At 31.8% G+C, this 25257-nt stretch overlaps 1 protein-coding gene across 3 annotated transcripts in view; it reads right to left on the minus strand.

Moving 5' to 3' along the window:
• Positions 1-25257, minus strand: part of LOC124536436 (GTPase-activating Rap/Ran-GAP domain-like protein 3) — a 228422-nt gene that overhangs the window by 75771 nt on the left and 127394 nt on the right. The window contains exon 1 of one of the 3 annotated variants that reach the window (XM_047112980.1): positions 15913-16663. The exons of the other annotated variants lie outside the window; for them this stretch is intronic. Within the exon in view, the coding sequence (XP_046968936.1) occupies positions 15913-16076 (164 nt within the window). The 5' untranslated portion in view covers positions 16077-16663. Of the gene's footprint in view, positions 1-15912; positions 16664-25257 lie in introns of those variants that run through there. 3 annotated transcript variants of the gene reach the window in all.

Genomic DNA, 25257 nt, shown 5'->3' on the forward strand with positions numbered 1-25257 from the left:
CAGGATGGTCGAGAATGGATATCTTATTTACTTGATATACCTTCAATAATGAACAAGTACGTTAATATGTATTATGAACCACTTTGTTATAAAATTTAGTTAAGCAAATCCCAAGGAACATTGCATTACCCTAATAAGCATTCAGATTTTAGAAGAATTTTCTAATTATGTAACCTTATTATGAAGTTTAAACACTGTGCTACGAAATTTCAATTTACGCTGCAATGTTCATAAATCCAGATTTTGGGCTATATACTTACTCCAATAAACCCAGTTTCGTAGAGATTACCTCTGAAATATTATGACACTCTTAAATTTTTTAGATGAGCTTTAATAAAATCTACCGATATAGGACTTTACACTCAGTAAACTTTTTTTATTACTTTGGTTACGCTTCTTACATGGTAAATCACCTCATAATATGTAACACAACTTTTTAATTTTAAGACTTAACAAAATATATTTACTATATTAAATTTTAAGCTTGTATTAGGAGTGGAATTGGTCAGTGGATCTCAGTATCAAATATGCAACATTCCAATTTATAGGTCGCCCGTAAGCAATTGAGCGAGTGCCACGTGTAACATGATATTGTGATGCCCAACGATATACGAGCAATATTCGGCCTTAATATATAGGAGTTTAAAAAATTAAAACAAAATAAAACAAAAAAAAAACGCCTGGTATAAATAACATTATCATTTCAAAAAGTTTCCGTGGCACGCTGTCGGTAACATTTGAAGCATTTTTGTTCAAATGTTTTTCCTCTCTACCTTCAAATTCCCACGAATTGAAGATATACCGTCAATTGGTTGGGACAACAGTCGTTTTTGAGTAGAAACCCGGACCTTGGTGCATGAAGTTTGGTCCGTCCAGTGAAAGTTTTTTTATACTGTTGATGCTGAACTGTTTTGACGTTATTTGTAATCTACAGCATAGTCACGATTAAATAGTTTTCAATTTCATCTGAATCACGCACGAAGCGGTGACATTACTTCTTATCCGGTGAGAGATCCTTCAGTTTACGTGATTTAATGAAACAGTTATATATTCAGTGACCGTAATTTTGTATACATTCAGCAATCAAAATCAAGAATAAAGACGAGTCCACAATTATAGTTGATCTTACGAGTACACATAAGCCCGACGTTTTACACGAACCTCAAATGTATGTAAACCTTTCGTTTATCATTAATGGGATAACATTTTAATATATCTTCACCCAGCATTAGAATACCGATTTAAAGTGTCGGTGTAAATAAATAATATGTTATGCTATGTTATAGTAAGTAAAGTAAATATTTCATAATTTGAAAACAAAAATTAAAACATTTCAACATTATTAAAGTTTTAACATTTTGTCTTATTGCCGCTTATAATTAAAAAAATTAGCCAGTTCTGTCACAGGAATAGTGTATTTTTTGATGAGAAATCAGTATTGCGACTCATCAGGGAGATACCGCTAGAATTGTTATTTGTACATAATTAAGGTCTTAATGTAAATGATTCCTATTAGAAATTAAAAGGCAAATAAAGTTAATTTATTAAAAAAATCTATTTATTGTTATTTATAAATTCGTGTACACTAGCGTAGCTTATAAACATACTGATTATGTAAATTCGTGTTTAGGGATTTAGTTTAGGGTTGGGATCCGCAAAGAGAATCAGAGCTGATTGTGTATGCGTAATATACTTAACCTTAATGCTAATTATCGTCCTGTAATTTCATCGTCATTTAGCGCATATTTTTCAACCGACTTCAAAAAGGAGGAGGTTATCAAATCGTCTGTATTTTTTTTTTTTTTTTTTTTTATGTTTGTTACCTCTTAACTTTTTACTGGGTGGACCGATTTTGATAATTTTATTTTTTTCCGATGATGGTATCCGTATGAAAACTATAAAGGATTATAAAATTATAAAGGATATACTTTAAGGGTAGTTTGGTGAAAGTTTGGTAAGGTTCTGAGCATAGGATCCATGACAAATTAAGGGAACGGGAGGGAACGGAACAATTCTGAGGAGCACGTTAGCAATACTCGGTCGAATCTTTTATTTATGGGTTACTTGGATATTTGAATCACCTTCCGGAACGTGGTTATGTTCTTGTAATTGTCATAATCGAATATTATAATCAACTAGCGACCCGCCCCGACTTCTCACGGGTGCAATACTGATACTAAAAATATACTAAAGAATTTGTTTATTTACGACATCACATTGCAAACTTCTAAAATAGTCAGTGTTTCTTTACTATATTGTTCATTTATTATATACACAAACCTTCCCCTTGAATTACACTATCTATTAAAAAAAACCGCATCAAAATCCGTTGCGTAATTTTGAAGACATAAGGACAGAGAAAGCGACTTTGTTTTATACTATGTATTGACGGAACTCCTAAACGGCTTACAGTTAGGGTGCGATTTGGGGCAGAATTTCTTACTGTCTTTAATCAAATTATGTGCATATGATGAGATGTCATATGATGTATATATACGACATAGCATACGAATAGCTCTTTTGCAAAGTTTTTTTACTGAGGTCGATTACAGTTCATTCGAGGGATCCTTGTAGTTTATGCCGCATGACGTATTAAAGCCGCATTTTCGAAAGTCTATTTTTGCTTTATTCGAAAGTTTCTTTTGAAATTGTCCCCGAAGTAGTTTCTGATTCATATAAACGGCACGCTTAATCTATCCATATTAAGAAAAAAATTTTACTCTACATCAGCTTCACTTAAAATCAAAAAATAAATAAAATTTTAACAAAAAGAAAAACCGACTTCAAACAAAACACTATTTTAAAACAAATAAAAATGCACTAAAAAGCAATAAAAATAATTGCATATTTAACATATTTTTGAGAGTCCTCCTAGGTAAAATGAAATGAAAAATATTAGACTACTTAAAAGTAGGTTTACGATTATATAATGTAGTTATAAGTATTGCTATATTTGGAGTCGGTGTCAGCCAACCTATACTATATCTATCAAAAAACAATACGAGAATACTTTAAGAAATATGTTTCTTACAAATTACCTTTTATACGATATTATACTGGGTCAATCAAGAGGCTCGTATCGCTTCTTTCTTTTGATTGTTGAAGCGTGTGCCCGTGGCTGACACCGGCTCCAAATATAACAATAACTATAAACTACATTATATAATCGTAAATCGACTTTTAAGTAGTCTAATATTTTTCATTTCATTTTACCTAGGAGGACTCTCAAAAATATGTTAAATATGCAATTATTTTTACTGCTTTTTAGTGCATTTTTATTTGTTTTAAAATAGTGTTTTGTTTGAAGTCGGTTTTTCTTTTTGTTAAAATTTTATTTATTGTGAATCAATTAGAACAATTACTCATCAAAATATTCGTCATAGTCCTTTATTTCTTTTTATATTCGCGAATGAGTGCAGAGCCGATATGGCTCAGTGGCTAGAACGCGTGCATCTTAACCGATGATTACGGGTTCAAGCCCAGCAACCACCGAATATTCATGTGCTTAATTTGTGTTTACAATTCATCACGTGCTCGGCGGTGAAGGAAAACAAAAAAAGGAAATCTGCATGTGTCCAATTTCATAGAAATTCTGCCACGTGTGTATTCCACCAATCCGCATTGGAACATCGTAGTAGAATATGTTCCAAACCTACTCCTCAAAGGGAGAGCAGGCCTTTAACCCAGCAGTAGGAAATTTACAGGCTGTTGTTGTTGTTTTTGTTGAATTAATGCATTTTAAAAAATGTCTCACCTAAACGACATACATACAACGCAGCGTACCTTATACATCATAGTAATCCATTTGACAATAGTCGGAGCGGCAACGCTCCGTCGTCGAAACGCGCGGCAGAGCGTTGCACAGTACTACGCACCGTGTAAGCGCTTAGTATCCCTTGTAAGGTTACATACATTTGGTTTAATACGACCGCAATCGGTTTAGTACAGTAGTAGTGAAACCGATATTATAGATTGCAAGTTCAATTTAATATTAATATTAATTTACTCAAAATAAATCACTTATTAAATCTTTGTATAGTGTAGAAAATTTGCGGGTTCTAGTTCCTATTTAGTTAATATCGGACTGTTGTCATGGTTACCGCAGTGAAAGACACTTTCCATGTGAATATTAACATAAAAACATTTTCGCTCTACTAATATTAAAACATATTCGTTGTTCATAGTGGGCTAGCAAATTTGTTCAAGCAATGCGGATTGTAAAGTGAATAATAATTACCGTCATCGACTGTGATTGAATAGAGTAGCTTAAAAATTTATATGTTTTCATTCACAAAAATGTATAAGATAAATGAAAATTTATGTTTGAATCGAAAATTTGGGTTAAGGCTATGTTATAAACTTTAACAGAAAGAGTAAAATAGTAAGTAGTTCAGTAGAGTTAAAGGTAATTGCCCGCAAAACAATATTAATAAAAACTTTACATTTTCGGCATATTAGAAATAAAATAAAATACAAGCAAACAATGTTATCGGAAGTGTTGTTGCTATAGGAAATTTTGGAAAAGAAAACAGTTACTTGAATCTTATTAAATAAGATAAAAAATAAGAGGTAGCGTATTATGTTATTCTATGGAATACGAAATACGGCATTTAAAAAAGTGAGCTTAGAACGGATATCCGTTTACAGCGAAGAGTTTTCGTTAATCTCAATTGTTTCAGTAAACATAAGGTTCCTGAAGATGTATTGATTGTCACGTCAAGGCAAAGTTGCGCTGCAATTTATAATCTTTTCCGAAGTCTTATTTTAAACGCGAATATTTTACAAACCTTGAGCATCTGTTTACCTCAATGATACTCGTACGGGTATATTTTAGTTCGATAATACAATATATAACAAACTAGTTGTGGCCCGCGGCTTCTTTCGCGTTTTAGGGGTTTGGTTGTCATGTATTAGGCAAAAAATGTAGCCTATGTCCTTCTCTGAAGCTCAAATTTGCTTCATACGAATTTCAACAAATTCAATACAGTGGTTTGGTAGTATACTTTCACATTTACAATATCAATATAGAAGTACATATAGATTAAATCAAGACTGCTTACATATAATCACAAAATAGTATATTTGATTTTCCAGCTAAATATCTTACAATCAAAATCAAAATAAACTTTATTCAAGGGTGGGCTTTTACAAGCATTTTTGAATCGTCATTTAACAATTAAGTGACGCTACCACCGGTTCGAAAAGTAGATTCTACCGAGAAGAACCGGCAAGAAAATCAGAAGTTACACTTTTTCAACATTTAAAAAATACAGTCATATTAGTTAAATACAATTATATATGTATGTTATGTATCCTGCCTGGAAGTCAAAAGGTATTAATTCCAAGCTTTTTTATCATCTACAAAATCTTGTATCGAACGTACACGTAGATGAATACGAATAAGACACTGTCGCATCTCCCTTTTTATAGGATTTATGCAATAGCATTCTTCCTTTTCAATCTTTTCATGATTATCTAATAAATGTATAAAGTTTGATATCATCAATTGAGTTGTTATAATAATAATAATGTTTTCATATGTGCACGTTAAGTCACAAGCACAATTTTCTTGTTACGTCGTCTAATAAATCTAAAGCGTTCTCATATTTGACGGTACACAAAGTATACCGAGTAGCCTTCATTTTGTCATTTCATTACGACCAACGATATGACATGACGATATTAATAATAATATAGTAATAATTTTTGGTAATAAAATACAGAACAAAACCAAATTATAATGTTGTACTTTATATAAATAATTATATAAGCTTGGTGATAGAACTTTATGTAAACACTCCCGGGCAGGTACCATCCACTCATCAGATATTCTACCTCTAATCAGTATTACTAAGTATTGTTGTGGTTTGGTTAGAAGGCAGAAGGACAAGAGGCATGGCGGTGCATAGTCGATTATAGGTATTGTTAATTTTTTTTACAACAGCGTTGTCTACGAGTATAGTAGAGACCATTTACGGTCAGGTAGCCCATTTGCCTGTTCGCCTACCCACATAAAATACACTGTTTATAGTTCGAAAACATAACCACGATTTTGTTATTCAATATCTGTTTATATAAATAAAACTGAATGTTCATATTTTGTTCCCAAAACCAAGACACAATATTGTTATGAAAATTTGGAGTATAAGTTCTGGAAGGCTCCGCCCTCAAAAAGACTAGATTTTTTCTTTGTATGTTTATCCTTCAATATAAAAGTTTTATGTAGACCCTTATTCTACCCATGCGAAGTTGAGACGGGTATACAATCATATTATGTACAAGTTATGATTATTACAAATAACTGACTCGCAGAAAGGAAAAGTTTTTACAGGTAAGTCGAATTGGGGTCTGTCTTAAAGAAAGATTGCAACATTAGCTGAACAATTAATCTACCGTAACATATTGCTTGTAAAATGTGCGTCCTTCAATATCGAAGGTCAGATGGAAATCTCTGTGTAAAACTGCCTGTCAAATAAGGCCACGTTACAATAAAGATTTCGTTAATGTATAAACACCGTTTAATTATAGATTACTTGGCTGTTATGTTAGGGCATAGTAAATTCAGCCATATGCTAAAGTAGAGTCTATGTACCGACAGTGCAACTATATCTAAAGCTGTCTAGCTATAGTATTTATTTAGTTTTTTTTTTTATATAAATAACTTTGTTTGTAATTATTTTTAAATACAACGTCGTAACAATAAACAATCAGTGAAATAATAATTTAATTTTGTGTTATTTTTAACCGACTTCAAAAAAGAAGGAGGTTATCAATCCGTCGGAATCTTTTTTTTTTATGTATGTTCCCTGATTTCACGAAGACGCGTGGACCGATTTTAAAAATTATTTTTTTGTCTGAACGGTGGCACCTTCTAGTTGGTCCCATAATAATTAGAACAGGTTCTGATGATGTGATCCTGGAGAAATCGAGGGGAACCCTCATATTTTATAAGCACATGTACCGTGTTTTACACATTTTCTGAAGTTATATTGGCATTTGCCAATTTGTAATACTTATAATACATATATGTACTCGGACAAGGTAGGCCAGGGCATGGGATCATTATTAAGTAAGAATTTGAAGCAAAAAGTAATTAACATTTGTAGCCCAGGGATTCCATACATAGAAATGATAAACAAAATTAAGCAAACTAAATATAAGGAAAACTCTAATATTATAATTTTCTATGGAGACAGTTTATCAGTTAGGAAAAAAGATGTCTTAAAATCAATAAACATCCTTCTTGACATAAATAAAAATTATAAATGTAAATATTTACTATGTGCTTTCCCATATTCTAACTTATTAACGGAAGCACAAAATAAATACATCTATAATTTAAATCTATTTTTACATAGCATGACATGCCGTCATAGTGACGTATTTATTAATTTTGACATAAATAAATTTATATTTAACTTTAAGCTGACAAAGGATACAATGTACCTGCCACTTAAATATAAACGACATATAGCTACATTGTTAGCTTACAATATATTTGATCCAATTGTAGACACTACAATTAAAAAAAATATTATACCCTTGATTAGTAGTTGTGCTACTAACAATAATAAATTAAAAAACTAAGCAATAAGACAACGGATAAGCACTGTAAATATATTATTAGTATTGTACATCAGAATATACAGAGCTTATCCAGCAAAGATAACGAAATTGAATTATTTTTAAAGTACTATAATATTGACATATTTTGTATTAGCGAACATTGGATCTTGTCACATCAGCTACCACCTAGTATTAATAACTATAAATTGTCAAGTGCGTTCTTTAGAAAATTAACTAAACACGGAGGATCATTAATATACACAAAACAGAATATACATTGTAAAGAGCGAAAAGACATTGTGGATCTTTCAATAGAGCGCACTGTTGAACTGTCATGCGTGGAACTCGAGCATACTATAGCTATGTGCGTATACCGACCTCCACAATCGGATTTTAACCTTTTTGAATGTGTGATGGAGGACGCCCTTAAGCGAGTCTGTACTGGGCGAAAGAATATAGTTATTTGTGGAGATTTTAACATTGACATTTTAGTGCAATCTTCCATAAGTACTAGGTTCATAAATTTATTTCAATCTTATAATCTAAATAACATATTTTGTGAACCTACAAGAATATCAGCGACTTCCGCAACCTGCATAGATAACGTGTTTTGTAGTTGTGAGGCCGTTAATAAGAAAATCTTATCAAACCTTACATCAGATCACTTTGGTCAAATGGTGTCAATAGGTATAAAAAAAAATCAAAAGAAACGAAAAATCACTTGTAGGCCAATTACTGTGAAAGGTTTAATCAACTTCAATAATGCTTTACACTGTAGCCTTCCAAAATTGAATCTCAGCTCAAATGATCCCAACTCTTTATATAATTCTCTTTTACAACTAATTAATAACGAATTCAATAAAATATTTCAGTTAAAAACCTTTTATCAAAACAATGAAATGCAGTTCTCAGACTGGGCCACTACCGGTATCTATATAAGTCGAAATAAATTGTATGAGCTATATGAACTTAAGAAATATAATCGTGATTGTAAATTTATCAATTTTGTTAAAAAATATTCCAAGTTATTTAAACAAGTTTGTCAAACAGCTCGTTCGTTGCATATTAAAAATAAAATCTTAAAATCTAATAATAAAATGAAAACTACTTGGGATATTATAAGTTCGGAAACAGGTAGGTTGAAGTTTGATGCAGGGCAGTTATCCCTTAGTATAAAAGGCAAAATTGTAGGCAAAGATCTAGATGTGGCCAATGAATTCGAAGAATATTTCTCTAATATTCCTCTGAATATTACTAAAGGACTTAATGCGTCTCCTAATGACGCTTTAGACCTACTCAAATGTTATGTTCCCCAGAATGAGTTAGAATTTTCTTTTGAGAATATAACTCCGTACGAAATATTAAAAATATTTAAAACATTAAATCTGAAAAAAACCTGTGATCTTTGGGATTTATCAGTCACAATTATTAACAATGTAATTGTTGACTTGGCTCCTTATTTAGCTATAATCTTTAATAAATGCGTACAATCTGGTATTTTTCCTGATATGTTGAAATTAAGTAAAGTAATCCCATTATTTAAGTCCGGTGATAAAAATGATCCAAACAATTACAGACCGATCTCTATTTTGCCAGTATTAAGTAAAATTTTTGAGAAAGTCATGCTTAATCAATTGCTATTATACTTTAACTCGAATAAGCTATTGCATTCTCAACAGATTGGTTTTACTAAGGGTCGCTCGACTGCTGATGCGGGTGTAGCATTTGTTAAGCACATTTATGATGCATGGGAAAAGTCGCAAAACGCTATTGGAGTTTTTTGTGATTTATCAAAAGCTTTCGATTGCGTTAGGCATGATATTCTCCTAGAAAAGCTTAAATATTATGGTATCAGGGGCCCTGCATTGAAATTAATTTCCTCCTACCTTAGTGAAAGAGTTTTGAAGGTTGTGGTTAATGGTGCAAAATCAAATGGCGCTGTGGCGCAAATGGGTGTACCACAGGGTTCAATTTTGGGACCTCTCTTGTTCTTAATATATATAAATGATTTACCTTATTTCGTAAAAAATACTTGCGATATTGTACTGTTTGCAGATGATACATCCCTAATTTTTAAACTTGATAGAAAAATAAACAACTATGACGTTGTAAGCAGTGCCCTGTCGCGGGTTCTTGGTTGGTTTGACATAAATAATTTAGTACTAAATGCTAAAAAGACTAAATGTGTTTTGTTTTCCTTGCCAAATGTCAAATCAAATCCTTCTGCAATAACTTTGAAAAATGAAAGGCTTGAGTTTGTTGAGTCGACGGTCTTTTTAGGGATAACCCTTGACTCCAAACTGCAGTGGGGCACCCATTTGTATGCCCTGGCAAGAAAACTAAGTAGTGCCATTTATGCAATAAAAATAATTAGAAAACTTACGGACATAAGTACTGCTAGACTAGTTTATTTTAGTAATTTTCACAGTATTATGTCATATGGAATGTTGTTATGGGGTAATGCAGCAGAGATTGAAGTTGTTTTTATTCTACAGAAAAGAGCTATCCGATCTATTTACAATATTAGCTCCAGGACATCATTACGCGAAAAATTTAAAGAAATAGGTGTATTAACGGCTGTTTCACAATATATTTATGATAATATAATCTTTATACAAAAGAATATTAAAAATTATTCTATCAATGCTGATGTACATACTATTAATACAAGAAATAAGAATAAACTTGTAACCCCCAGTTTCCGTTTGCATACGGTAAATAGAACGTTTTTGGGCAATGGTATACGCATATATAATAAGATACCGGAAAATATAATCAATTTACCATTTTCAAAATTTAAAAATATTATTAAGACTAAATTAATAAATAAATCATACTATTCATTAAAAGAGTACTTTTTGGAAAGAAACGCCTGGAGTTAGGCTCGGGTTCCATCATAGGACGCTAATTACTGTCAATAACAGCATTGTAAATGTGTTTATTTGAAAAGAGCAACTATGCGAGTTTCTTGCCGTTTCTTCTCGCTAGAAGCTGCTTTCCGAAACGGTGGTAGTATTTGATTATTGACGATTCAAAAACGCTTCATTATGAAGTTTACTTGAATAAAATTGATTTGATTTGATTTGATTTGATTTGCTTCTGGCAATCATAATATTATACTGCTAAGCTGATGATGGAAGGTGTAAGTCCTCAATTACTAGGAGTTAGGAAATAGTTCTTTGAACATTAATATATGCATTTATACTCCTCTTCGTAGCTTTTATGAAGAGAAGTACAGGTTCTCTAAACATTTCTTTTGTTATGTTATTGTTTGGTATATCATGCTCCAGATATTTATTTATTTATTTATTTATAAGGACAACTTACAAAACATACACCATTTATAAGTTTTAAAATAAAGGTAATTACATTTTTAGCTAAGTGTTGTTTCAATTAAAATAAGTTTTATTCAAATAGGTTCAGCGCTATTTGAAAAAATCAACAAATAACCATTTGTTACTTAAAGACTTTTGATTTCTTAATTAAAAAAAAAAGAGCAAAATAAAATATAAAAAAAAATAACACCGATTTCAATAATATGTGTTTAAATCAAATTATTTTATTACTTTTTAGTTATCACTTTGAAGTCGGTGTTATTTTTTTTTTTAATATTTTATAAAAATACGGTATACCACTAATAAGGTTTATTCATAGTTATGTAAGTGAAGTGGCAATACAGTATTGAAACTGAAATTTCACAGTTAACCTTCCTCCTAACATAACATTTCAAATACTTCATTTGCATCATTAAAATAAATAAAGTTTTTAAATAATATTTCACGCAGATATTTTTATATTGAATCATTTTTTTTAGTCGCGAATATAATTTTATCAAGAGTTTAAGATACACCATGCATTTGATGAGTACCATATATTATGTATGTTATAAAAATTAACGTAATATTTGTTCGATTTGTCTAATTTATTTCGTGATAGGTTATTTCTATTACGGAGCACTATTATACCAGCTATAGCCCAGAATCTACATGGTAGTCACCGTTTGTGCCCTTTCCACTAATTTCCTCACCCTTTTGTCAAGGTTATACTACGCACTATTATCAATAGAAATATCAGTACATTGAAGCTACTACGATATTAATAAACTATTAAAATTCAAGAATGACTCTAAAAGCAAGTCAAGTGCAAGCAAGAGACGAGAGGAAAGGGTTAAATTAGAACACGCTGTGTTTTAAAAGAGAAAGAATATCGAATTCCTTTAATTAAAATTAACGACGCTAATAAAATTAAACTGAATAAGGACACTTAAAAACCTTAATATTAAAAAACCTTTTTTTTAAATTCAATTATTTTATGTAGATACATTTTCAGTACATACGAGATAATAGTAGAAATTAAAATGTGTGCAAAATTGCAGCTCTAACTAAATTTAAATGCAAGTAAAAAGTTGGAAAATATTATTCAAACATACATACATGCAGATGAAATTAAATATGTAAATTAAATATTAAAGTTAAGTTAAGAACTTTAAATTAAATTTCATATAACTAAATTTATATTTCTATAACACGAGACTGATCGAGACTCTACTCTTCATAGGGTCTAATCGCATAGATTTCGAAATTATTTTTTGCGAAAATTTATACAATATAATACAATTGTATCTACGGAACATTTGAAGAATACATTTTACTGTTATAGTTATGACAAAGATTGAAATGAAATGAAAGCCCCTTATACACATATTTTACCAATACTTATTGATTGTCAAATGAAAAATTACTACAGTTTCGGAAAAGAAAAATTCCGACCTGAGAAATACCAGCAACAGTGTCTCAGTAGGCTTCCAAATTTAATATCTGAAGACATTGTACAAAGTATTTGAAATAAATAAATAAGTCGCATATCGAACTAATCTTCAAGGTCTAATGAACACCAAATACTATTTTAAACATATTAATATACATATTTTACAGAGTAGTATCTAAGATATACAGACTGTATAATAATACTCTTCTACATTTAAATCGTGCACTTCAAAAACAATAACTTAGCCTTAACAGCTCGAATGGTTCTTACGAGAGAATTTTCCCGTTCTATAGGGTTCAGCGTCCGTTGCATCTCATTGGCTATCTCTTTGGAACGACCCAATTTGTCCTTATTTCAAAAGTAGGCCACAATTGTGACATGTCATTATGTTCTTTTGTTTTTGGTCGCGGTTTGAGTTCTTGTATACGTATGAAAGTAATAAATGTTAATATTATTCTCGTAATTATACTAACACTCGGTAATACATATTTCTTAAACGGCTTACGAGCTTTTATGAAAATGAAACGAAGGAAAATGATGTCATCGAAGAAACATTTTTGAAACACATTTATTACGGAAAAAGTAATCTGAATATTTAACGTACGAAAAGTTTTTAAAAGTCAAATGTAAAAATAAATCTTTCATTAGATCGTATTATCCTGTGAACAAGTTATTTCAATTCATTTTTAGGTCAAGTACCTTTTGAAAACCGCAGTGTAAGTCTTTCTGTGGAAAACCTCAGTTCTGGTAGTCCTAAACTGTTAATAAGTATTCTGAAATGATTTCTTTCATATTAAGTCAGGTGTTATAAAAGTTTATACGAGATTTATACAATTTATATAAATTATATAAAATTTTGAAAGGCTATGTCGTCAAAAATACCAATATTAGACAAGTTATTAAACCGTAAGTTTATTCGTTTCAATTTTACCTTTGAGTAGCTGTAGAGGTCAGATCGCAATCGCTAGGTGCTAAAACGATCATAATTACTGCTTACAACGGATTCATAGTATACGTTAAAGCAGTGATGCATAAGCTTCATTTATTTTACTAAAAAATATGATATTATTTTCTGTGGATTTAAACGTTTACAGCTTGTAAATTTTTCACGATTTCAACAGATGTTTTCATAACGGCTGCATGTTGATGATTAATAAAACACGAATGCCGAGCTTATTCTAAATTATAACCATCATAAATCAAGCAAAGGCCCTTAGTGCCACGCTGTCTGCGTGCAAGGATAGTGAGTTATATTCAGCCGTGTTATCAATTTATTTGGTGACAGGGCTTTGTGGAAATCTTTCTGGTAGGTTAGGGTACCAACCACTTATCAGATATTCTACCACCAAACCATACAATGATCTAGGAGGTGTATTGATGTTGTAAGGAATAATTAATAATTCCTGCGATAACATGTGTATATGTATGGGCGGAGGTGATCACTCACTATGAGGTGTATGTACCAGTCAGCCTATATTTTTTTTAAAACTACAACTCCAACGATAATATAGGTCCTTAAGATCGATATTTTGTTGCGAGATTTGGTCTTAGTATTTAATGATTTTTAGACAGAATATAAGTATAAAAATTGAAGTATTTTTTATTGACGTACTCTGTAATTAAAAATGCTAGAAAAGAGTAACTACCTACTGAGTTTTTGATGGTTTTCTCGGTAGTCTTTATTTTCCGAACCGGTGATAGCTTTCCATTTAATCCAACACTAACATAACGATTCAAAAGTGTTTGAATAAAGAAAAAAATGGATTTCGATATTGAGACAGTAGCGAAAACTGTAAATTTTATATGATAACATATTAATGAAGTTGAAATCGCTGCCGAAGTCTAAGCAATCCTTGTCTATTACATAAAGCTTTATAAACTTTGTTCGGAAATGTTGCATACAAAATCTGCAAAGCGCAAAGTATCGGGTCATTAATGTACATTGCAGTTTCAACCCTGAATAGCATTGGGGGTACATGCCACGTATAATATCGTTTTACGGTCAGCTCATAAAATGGCAAAGACTGATGCGTTGCAGCACCGAGACCGCATCGATCCGAAAATGCAGTTTGTGTGCACAATACTTGTTTCACTTGTTCATAGCTAAGCTTTTGTTTTATTGCTTCGCTTCTATAAAAAGTTCGTTTCGTGACATGTTATTTGATGGATGCGAATAACATGAGCTTGGTGAAATAAAGTTTCATGCTTAAATAATATTTCGTGAATACCTATACAAACATATAACTTTACGTGTCTTATTCTGCACTGAATATATAATTGGTTTAAAAAATTGGTCTTAGAGATTTACGCACAGGTTTATGTGTGACAGATTTTTTGGGACACTCTGTATATTTATTGAATGTCTTATATATTAAAGCATCATTATAATTAATAATAACATATAAAAAATAAGGCTTTAATGTAAGTGCCGTTATTTTACTTACAATTATATTAAACTCCGGAAATAAATAATGGAGATCCAGTAAAGTAATACGAGGCGGATAAATTTATTTGAGATAAAAATTATATAAATCTATATCATAAAGAATGGGTTTCTACAAGTTGAATATCAAATTTCAGCTGAAAAGTTACCCAGAGCTCTACGTTTTCGATGTTATAAGACATCCTTCCATAGAAATTTTGGTGCATTTTAATATTTTCCGTGATATTGAATTTTTAAAATCATTTCCTCCTCTATAGATTTTTTCTCTTATATCTTATATTTCCATTTTGCCGTATGGTACACACGCTCACATGTTTGGGAAAACGTTCATTTGTTTATGGTAAAGGTTTGGTTACTGATTCCAACAATACCACTCCCATTTTGCGGCAACGCACCGAAAATTAAGACAAATTACCCATAAAAACGGAAATATGTCAAAATGCATACGTATTCAATAATCAATGTTACAAAATAGTGTGTTCTGATAAGCGTATTTTTATTAATATAATGCATTTATTGTATTTGTATTGTTGATTATTATTAATTTAATAAGAAAGTGAATTAAAATATATAGTCTAGCCGTCTGTATGTTTGTTAGGAAAATTGTCTTAGAATTTAAGACGTATTACCCCTACAGCTTTTGTATGAGTCTGTAGGCACTGAGAGAGTGCGACCCTCTCATGCTGTAGCAATGCTGCTTTTTTACGCAAGGCAAAGGGCCTGTGCTTACCGCAGTGCTGGATGCAGTTGTATTTCGAAAATCTTGACAAAAACCCTACTTTTGGTTAAGTTGGTATTATGAGATGTGTTTGTTATAATTTTTCAGGAACGGGGCTATGCCGCTCAACGGAATTGGTCGAGGGATAAGGGACACCCCCTTGCCCCCTCGCCATCTCACCCTTGAGTGGCTGAATACTTAAGAGTACCCAATTTATACTATATTCATACATACCAATTACTCGACTGCGGGAAGGAATTACTTTTAAATTTCAATATCTCGAAAAGCATTCAAATCCTGTTAGGAAGAAGTCTGATAATATTGTATGAGCTTACGGATGATTTTCCTCAGGAAAAAAGATCTTCTATCAATCATTTTAGAATAGTTAATGTGTATTATTTGCGACTGCTTTACTTACATCGCGCTGCTAGCTCTTCTATGTAGCAGTTGCAAAAGACTACCCTCAGCAGCAGAGGAGCAGAGGCTCCGGGAGCGCGCGCGCCGACCATCGCGCTCCCCTCGCTCGCGCCACCGCGTCATCAGCGACTCCAAGCAAAGCATGGCGCCACCATCGCACACCATCCGCTCGACTTCACCGGAATCTTACTACGTCTATAGTAACACTTATTGAGATGATCTTACCCCTATTTGAGGACTAGCCGTTAAACTGTTACCAAGTTCGTCATTGATAGTAATTAAAGTCTCTCAAGAATATTTGGAGACAAAGGTTAACGATCCTTCGTTTAGTGTGGCATTATTATTGCATTCAATAATACCACAATCAATATTATAACTCAATTTTTGAAAATGTTATTAGAGGTTCTATCATATATTGTAATTATTTCGTTCCACATAAAAAATGCTTGTTAAGAAAAAACAATATTTAAAAAAGAAGCCACTGAAAAATCGCGTGACACTTAATTATGCGACACTCTCGTAACGAGTTAAGTTTGATAAACCACTGTTAGAAACAATCCCATTTGAAAATAGGGCAAACTCATTACATCACATCTGACCCTAAATCACAACGATCAAATATCAATAATCCTTTTTGTGTTTCCTGTCAAAGATTAAATACTAGAGAAGAATATAGTTTGTTAGAGTTTATGTAGTTAGTTTCCCGCGTTTCCGAGTTACGGCGAGTCGGCGCCGAGATGTGATCGAACCGACTGCTACTTCGCGACTGAAAACCGCCGTATCGTCAGCGCTACAAACACCTAACCTTATGACACCCTTCAAGCTGCCCTTACTACACCGTATTATTATGCGCGCACTTTCATGTCAATGTCAGGTTTCTTTGAACTTCGTATGATGGATGGAGTCGACTGAGCCTTGTTAGAAGACTGCTATTGTAATACATCCTCTTGTCAGCAATGTGTTATATATACTTTTACATAAGTGTTCTCTTTGAGATACAAGATATTGAAATATTTGAGGCTGTTAAGAAAAATGTATGGGCGTGATTTCTTTATCTAATACCTACAAGAAACCTACCTAGAATATACTAACATGTAGCATGTTTATACAGTACAGATATATGTTGATTTTAATGAATATTTTATTAAATTATAAATAATATTCATATATGAGATTCATATATGATGTCACACGAGAATTTTAATTTTAGACGATTTAATTTTAGAAATAATATTTGCATACAAGGGGCTTTTTGACATTATTTAATACAATGGCTCGGTGTGAGGCTCGACTATTGAAAGGAAATGTGAATCGTGTCTTATTGTTTTTTTACTATAGCATAACAAGCGGATAGGCGATCTATCTAAATCTAAATGGTTATTGCTTCCCATAAACATCTTGAAGGAAGTTGTTATTGTATTGCCGCTCCTTAAACACTCTATACACCAGATTTATTTATTAAGATAACAAATAGTTTAGTAGTAAGTTTCCTTATAGATTATTAAAATAAAATAATAAACAATCCTGCGAGCAAAAAAGCCCATCAGCAATAATCGTAATATACTTATTATTCGCAAATAAGTTACCAATCAGTCTTTATTGTACACCGATAAACACATATATTATATTCAGAAAAAAGATGCCTTTTGGTTAAAACAGCGATCTCTTCGAGGAACCTCAAGGTAAATGAACGAAACTGAGTTAAGATAAAGTAATGGTACGAGTGTAGCAAAGATGATATATAACAATTAAATAACAATAATGTTAAAACAAATTAATTTATAACAATATTCTATGCTGATGAACCTTCATTGCAATTGAAAGCGATGAAAAGATTACAGTTAAGCTTATATTAATCTTTTTTTAAGTTTATTTTTCTTTCATCCTAAATGATTTCAAGAAATATTGTCTTGCTGATATAAATATATTGCGTAAGCAAAATATATTCCCATTGAAATAGTGTTGACGATGTTTGCAATAAACACTTAACTACAGTATGGATGTTTTACTCGACAACATTTCATACTAAGTAATATATATCTTTGTAGACCTTAGTGCCAATTTATGTAAATATATTTAATTCCTTAAAATCAAGTCAAGTAATTGAGTTATATTTATTAGTGCATTACTTATTTTGATTGTGAATTTCTATTATATGTTTAACACGACAGAAACACTTTTAGAAAATTTGCAATGCACGACTACCAAGACAATACACACATCATGATAACTCCTGACTTTGCTGCGTTATTTTTAAAATATAGTATAATAGGATTTAAAATATTACCCTTTTTGTATAGGAATATTCGTGGGCGTACTCAAAACAACTCAGTAATAGATTCATGACAATTGATTTTAGGGTTAAGGAATACATAGAGAATTCTTAAACCCAACAATTATTTTTATTTTATGGACAACATTTTGTGATTTTGTTTTAGTCCACTTTACGTGATGTCATCTTAATGTGACGCGGATAAAATAAGTTTTATTGGAAAAATCCCTTTCGAGATTGTAGACATACCTATACACATAATACCAGCATTAAATTAACAAGATGTTCTACATTTATTATTTTTATTTGAATTTGACTTATGCCAATTTTGTCGTACCGTGGGTAAAATAAAAAAAAAACTAGAGAGGAATACACCGTATGGAATTAGTTGCCGCGTTTGTACATTTTACATTTTCAAAAATAGGCATGGTATTTTTCCCTACATTTTTTTTTGTTATTAATTTGTGTTTGTTGTGATTCAAAGGGAACTGGTTCGTAAATGAAATACGTGACACTTCATTCGTCGCTTGGAGCTATTTTCAGCTTCAAGAGTTATCTCTAATCATCAATTTATGTCGTACAATAAAAGGGAAAAATTGGTTTTGTTAGAGTAATAAGAAGTTAAAACAAATTAATCGTACCGCGTGAAACTTTTATACGATGCTAGCAAACAGTGTCACGGCTATATAATACCAATATTATCTCCAATAAGTTCTGTCATTTTTTTTAATAATTATGCATTTCATGACTATTAATATTTTGAAGTAAATAGGTTACGTGGTAGTAAGTGGGCGTGGTGGTCTGAAATATGAATAATTCCTTACATCGCCAAAGCGCTACTAACATTCTGAAATAAGATATGTTGTCCCTTGTGCCTATTGTTACAACGGCTTACTCGCCCTTCAAACAGAAACACGACAATACGTAATAGTAATAAGTATTTCTGCTTAACAGTGTAATACCTGTGTAATAAAAAGTTGGAACCTACCCAGACAAAGTTACACGCGAAACGGTAGGTAAAGTATTTATTAATTTTTACATGAATTCAAAACTATTTGAAAAAAAATGTGTCAGTTTTTTTACAATTTTCCTGTATACTATATTATGTTAATATTGATATTTAAATTCATATAAAACAGTTTTTGAATAAATATTTCAATTAACATAATTACAGGAATTATGCGTCTAGCGTTCAAGCCACTAATTGACATAAATCTGAGACAGCGTTATATGAGTTAACTGCCCGTGTTACTTTTTATAATTAGGTATTTAAAAACAACAATATTGAAATTTTCAAGAAAAAAATACCTTTTCGTATCGCTCCACATTAAAATCAGTTTTTAAACTGCAGCACAAAACAACATAATATTCAATGCAGAGAATATTACGCAGACGGTCGTTGATTCGGTCATAGTACTAAAAGTATGTGGATACAAAAAAGATTCAATAAAAACTTCTATGAATGTAGAGCCGTAGGTCAAGTCGATGCCCGCTTTATGGGCACTGTTTGTGCCAAAACCTTGCACGAACGTTTTCATGCGATAACTTGAATGCCTAAAAAATATTTCGTTTTATATTACACCAAATTTTATTTACTGTTCTGATATGTGTAAGTATTGAATAAAATGAACAGAAAACACAGAATAAAGACATGTTTATAGGGAAAACAAAACAAATTGTAAACAAATATTACATTTTATCAGGCATAGTTCATAGAGCTCAAATGGTTCAGCGCAGAGAACAATCGTGTAAGATACAAAATGATCACGATTTCGATTCACAAACATTTATGTTTATGATTCATCTCATGCTCTTGTAGAATAATATTGTTAAAATTTGTTTGTTGTTGTCATTTGTTTTTACCAATTCGCACTAGAACAACATTTGAAATAGACTTCAGACTACTTACTCTTTAAAAGAAACTTTTTCCTCATTTGCGAAAAGTGTAATTGTATCATATTAATAAATAGGAAAATGTCTTTAAAACTGTCTTTGTCTAAATCTCATCGCCTTTCTTGCTGGGGACAGTGTAGTCATAATCAAGTACATATTGTAAAAATAACTAATAACACTAAGGACTTGGTACTAATAATTATTATTTATACATAAACCCATCCATTAGTTAAAATTTTGCTGACAACAAAACTTTACATTTGAATTTGATTCCAGTATAATATTACAGCCATAAGGGTCATTTACTTTGACATCGTAGGCATCATAGTTAAAGCCGTATTGATGGATGGTGTAAAGAGTAGCATGTAATTCCCATTGAATTACTAGTAATTCAGGGACTAGTCCTTGTGATGCTGCTTAGTTATCATAAAGCTCATTTCATGACCCGATTTCCCAAATAAAATGGAAAAAGAACTAACGAAAGATTTGGTACAGATAATTAATATTTAATATAACCTACAAAACGCACTGTTTTTGATAATTTCATGATTCTGTCTCACGAAAACAAGCGAAAACGATCTCAAGTGGGCGTTTGTATGTTTTTCACACACGGAAGATTATAGCAGACAGATTTGTTTCCGTTTATAATTACTATCAATATCATTACATAGTATAAAACAAAGTTTCTTACGGCTGTCTGTCCCTATATATGCTTAGATCTTTAAAATTATACAACGGATTGTGAAGCGGTTTTTTTAATAGATAGAATGATCCGAGATATAAGTTCATATTTATATTACATGCACAATTTATGACATATATTGACATAAAGTGGAGACCGCGTCTCGGCAAACGTAGTGTTGGACGTCCTCAGGCACGGTGGAGTGACGATTTACGCAAGGCGGCAGGCAGGAGCTGGATGCGAAGAGCCGGAGAAAAACCACAGTGGCGTGCACTTGGAGAGGCCTATGCCCAGCAGTGGACGGGTACGGGCTGATGATGATGATGATGATTGCACAGTATGACTAAAAAACTGTGAACATTGTAAGATATTTTGCAGTAAATTTAGTAATCAGCATTGCAATCGTGCGAAGACGTGGCGGGTAGCTCATTATAAATATAAGCGATATTTATAAATGACTAGCTACCCGGATAATGGATAGTCAAAATATTATATTGTAAGTATTATTTATATTCCTTTATGACATAATTTCATAAAATATTATTTCAAAAACAATATTCTTTAAGACAACAACAACGCGATAAGTATACGTGACCACAATGAAACCACAGTACCCTTTGTATATTTGCACCAAAAGATATAAAGCTATACAAGAACAAACCACGAAGGTCCAGATTAAATTACTTTTTTTGCCTAACATAAATGGCCGTCATCAAAAGATTGCATTTTATATTATAAGTCTATTAGACGAATTTAATTTTCACATGAATTTATTTTACAATTGGATACGCCTGTAGCTAAACTTGCTTTTGTGGGGAAGAAGGAGGATTTTGCGGGTAAATCAGATATAACATTAACCTATGTGCTATTCCTGACTATTCAAATTCATTCAAACCTTTTCATTCGTTCTGGCTTGCTTAAGTAACAAGTATCCGTCCATCCATTTTTCCGTTTTTATAATTAATATTAGTAATATATATTTGTATAGCGATTATTTTGAAGGCTAAGGTAAGTTAGTTTACAACAACAAACAAAAACAGCCAGTAAATTGCCCACTGATGGGACAAGGCCTCCTCTATCCATTCGAGTAGATGATTTGGAACATATTCCATCACGCTGTTCCAATGCGGGTTGGTGGAATACACATGTGGCCGAATTTCTATGAAATTAGACACATGCAGGTTTCCTCACGATGTTTCCCTTAACCGCGGAGAACGAGATGAATTATAAACTCAAATTAAGTGCATGAATTATAAACTTCGATCTCGGAGGAGGTAGACGTGTTCCTTTCACTTGTAACATTTTAATTCGCAAAACAATAGTAAAAGTAAAAATTATAATAAACAATTGTGATACATGGTGTTTACTATTGACATTCAGTTAAATTTGTGATAAAATTCATAGTGAAAGTGTAAAACAATGATGAAAATAGAAATTTAAACGTGAATTCTTATCAATGTTAAGACAGTGACGGTGTATCAAATTGTTGGTGTCTACCATATACCCACTTTTATATATTATCAAATATAAATTAGTCAAATAAACAGCGCTTTTTCGCAAGTAAGATCAACTGTAGATTGGACCAGTGGCATAAAATTGGTATACGCATACGATAATACCCGAGTTCAATCCTCAGTAAAAACAGGAATATTTTACATTTTAAACAACATTGTATTTTTCTTCGCATTATTATAACATTTAATATTATAATGGCAGAGAAACAGACATCGTGGGGATGCTGCAATGTAAATAAAGACAAGGACGACAAACATATGCAATGTATAGAATGTAAAAAAAAGTACCACTTTGGTTGCTTGGAAATTGATTCTTGTACGAAAGTGTACACAGATTGGAATTGTCCCAAATGCAGCAGACCAAAACTAAAAGGAACTAATAATGATGAAACTCCAGTTAAACCATCAATAAATCGTACAAGTTATAAAATTACCGATTCAAATGTGACCAAAAGATCATCAAAAAGACAAGCGCTTAGTTCTCCAACGTCACCTATAGCAAGTGAGGGACCCTCACAAGAACTGATACAAAATGTCATCAATGAAGCAATTAATAAACAAATGTCAAACCTTATGTTAGACATTAACAAAACAATAAAAGATTCCATAAGTACTCATTTTTAAAACTTAGAAAATAAATTTGAAGAACTTCAAGCATCAGTTTCTTTTATTAGCAACCAGTACGATGATATGAATAAATAAAATTTTAACAAAAAGAAAAACCGACTTCAAACAAAACACTATTTTAAAACAAATGAATATGCACGAAAAAGTAATAAAAATAATTGCGTATTCAACATATTTTTTAGAGTCTTCCTAAGTTAAATGAAATGAAAAATATTAGACTACTTAAAAGTCGATTAACGATTATATCATGTAGTTATAGTTATTGGTATATTTGGAGCCGGTGTCAGCCACGGTGCCCTTGCCCAACAATCAAAAGAAAGAAGCGATACGAGCCCCTTGATTGATCCAGTATATTATTGTGTAAAAGGTAATTTGTAAAAAACATATTTGTTAAAGTATTCTCGTATTGTTTTTTGATAGATATACTGCAGGGTTTTATTGGCTGACACCGACTCCAAAAACCACCCAGTGAAAAGTTATGAGGTAACAAACATAAAAAAAAAAAAAAAAAAAAATACAGACGAATTGATAACCTCCTCCTTTTGGAAGTCGGTTGAAAAACAACTTGATACTCATTTGGAATTAGTTAATAAATTAAAGCAAGAAAATCAAACCCTTCAATGTACAGTGACTAACCTACAAAATAAAGTAAACTTAATGGAACAACATGCACGAGCTAATAATGTTGAAATACAATGTGTCCCCGAGTCAAAGAACGAAAATATTATCAATGTTATAAAACAACTCTCAAAATCTGTAGGATTCAATATTAAAGATAATGAAATAGTTCACTGCACACGTATCGCTAAAATGAATCCAAAACTACCGATAATAGCGACCAACTATTAGCGGCAGTTATAAAATTCAACAAAAATAATCCCTCCAACAAACTAAATACATCCCATCTTGGCATCGCAGGTAACAAGGCTCCCATATTTGTATATGAACATCTATCCGCATCGAATAAATCTCTTCACGCTGCCGCTCGTCAAAAAGCTAAAGAATTAAACTACAAACACATTTGGGTTCGTAACGGGCGCATATTTATGAGAAAAACGGACATCTCCGACTACAAATGAATTAATAGTGTGGAATGTCTCAACAAATTAACCTAGACCTAAGTTATGTTGCATGTAAATACGTTGATTCATTGCAAAAATGTTGGCATTAAATGTATATTACCAAAATGTTAAAGATCTTCGTACAAAAACACTTGATTTCCATAGAAAAGTGTGCTGTAATAATTATCATCTTATTGTATTGACTGAAACTTGGCTATGTTGTAGCATTTTAAGCGCGGAACTATTTAGCGATAACTATAATGTTTACAGAAGAGATAGAGACCGACTCAATTTGAGCAAAAAACATGGTGGGGGAGTATTGGTAGCTGTAAGTACTAAACTTAACTCTCGGCGAATGGAATCCTGGAAGAGTTCCTGTGAGGATTTATGGATCACAATAGACGTACACAAAAATAATAAAATAGATTTGTGTGCTGCCTATATCCCTCCACCAGTCAATAAATCCGTATTGAACAGATTTATAGACAATGTTAATCGTGTTTCAGAATTTACACATTACAATACGCTTATCATTGGAGATTTTAATTTAAGCTGCATAAACTGGGATTTGGTAGTCAGAGCTAGTAACAAGTGCAATTTACCTTCTTTGGCTCAATCTCTTGTAGACTTTTCTCAAATGAACTCTTTTTGTCAAATGAATCACATAAAAAATCAACAAAACAAAATCTTAGATCTCGTTTTCTTTAATAGTGATAATTTTAAAGTTACGGTTAGCTCATCATCAAATGTATTGAGTCGAATAGACCCTTTTCATCCACCTTTAGATATTATCGTCAACAAGGATAACAATACAGCAAAATTATTAGAGTCAAACTCAGTCCTCAATCATGTAAACTGGGCAGAAAAACTTTCAGTGTACAATGACGTCGATAAAATGGTAAAAATATTTTATTCTGTCATACAGTCTTCAATAGAACAATACGTACCCAAAAAGACACACAGAAATAAAACTAAATATCCTCCATGGTTCAACAAAACTCTTATTAAAAGAATTAAAGAAAAAGAAAAACTAAGAACAAGATACAAAAAATATAAAAATCCTATGGACGAGATTTCCTTCATAATTCTAAAAAAGAGATGTGAGAAATTATCATTAGAATGTTACAACTCTTATATAAAACGCTCAGAAGATAACATCAAAACTAATTCTAAATATTTTTGGACATTTACGACCTCAAATTTCCATCTACTATGACGAGAAATAATGTCGAAATTTCAGGTGCCAGTAACATTTGCAATAACTTCGGTTCACATTTTTCTAAAATTTACAATAGTA

Source organism: Vanessa cardui, chromosome 2 (genome assembly GCF_905220365.1).
Source record: "Vanessa cardui chromosome 2, ilVanCard2.1, whole genome shotgun sequence".
NCBI lineage: Eukaryota > Metazoa > Arthropoda > Insecta > Lepidoptera > Nymphalidae > Vanessa > Vanessa cardui.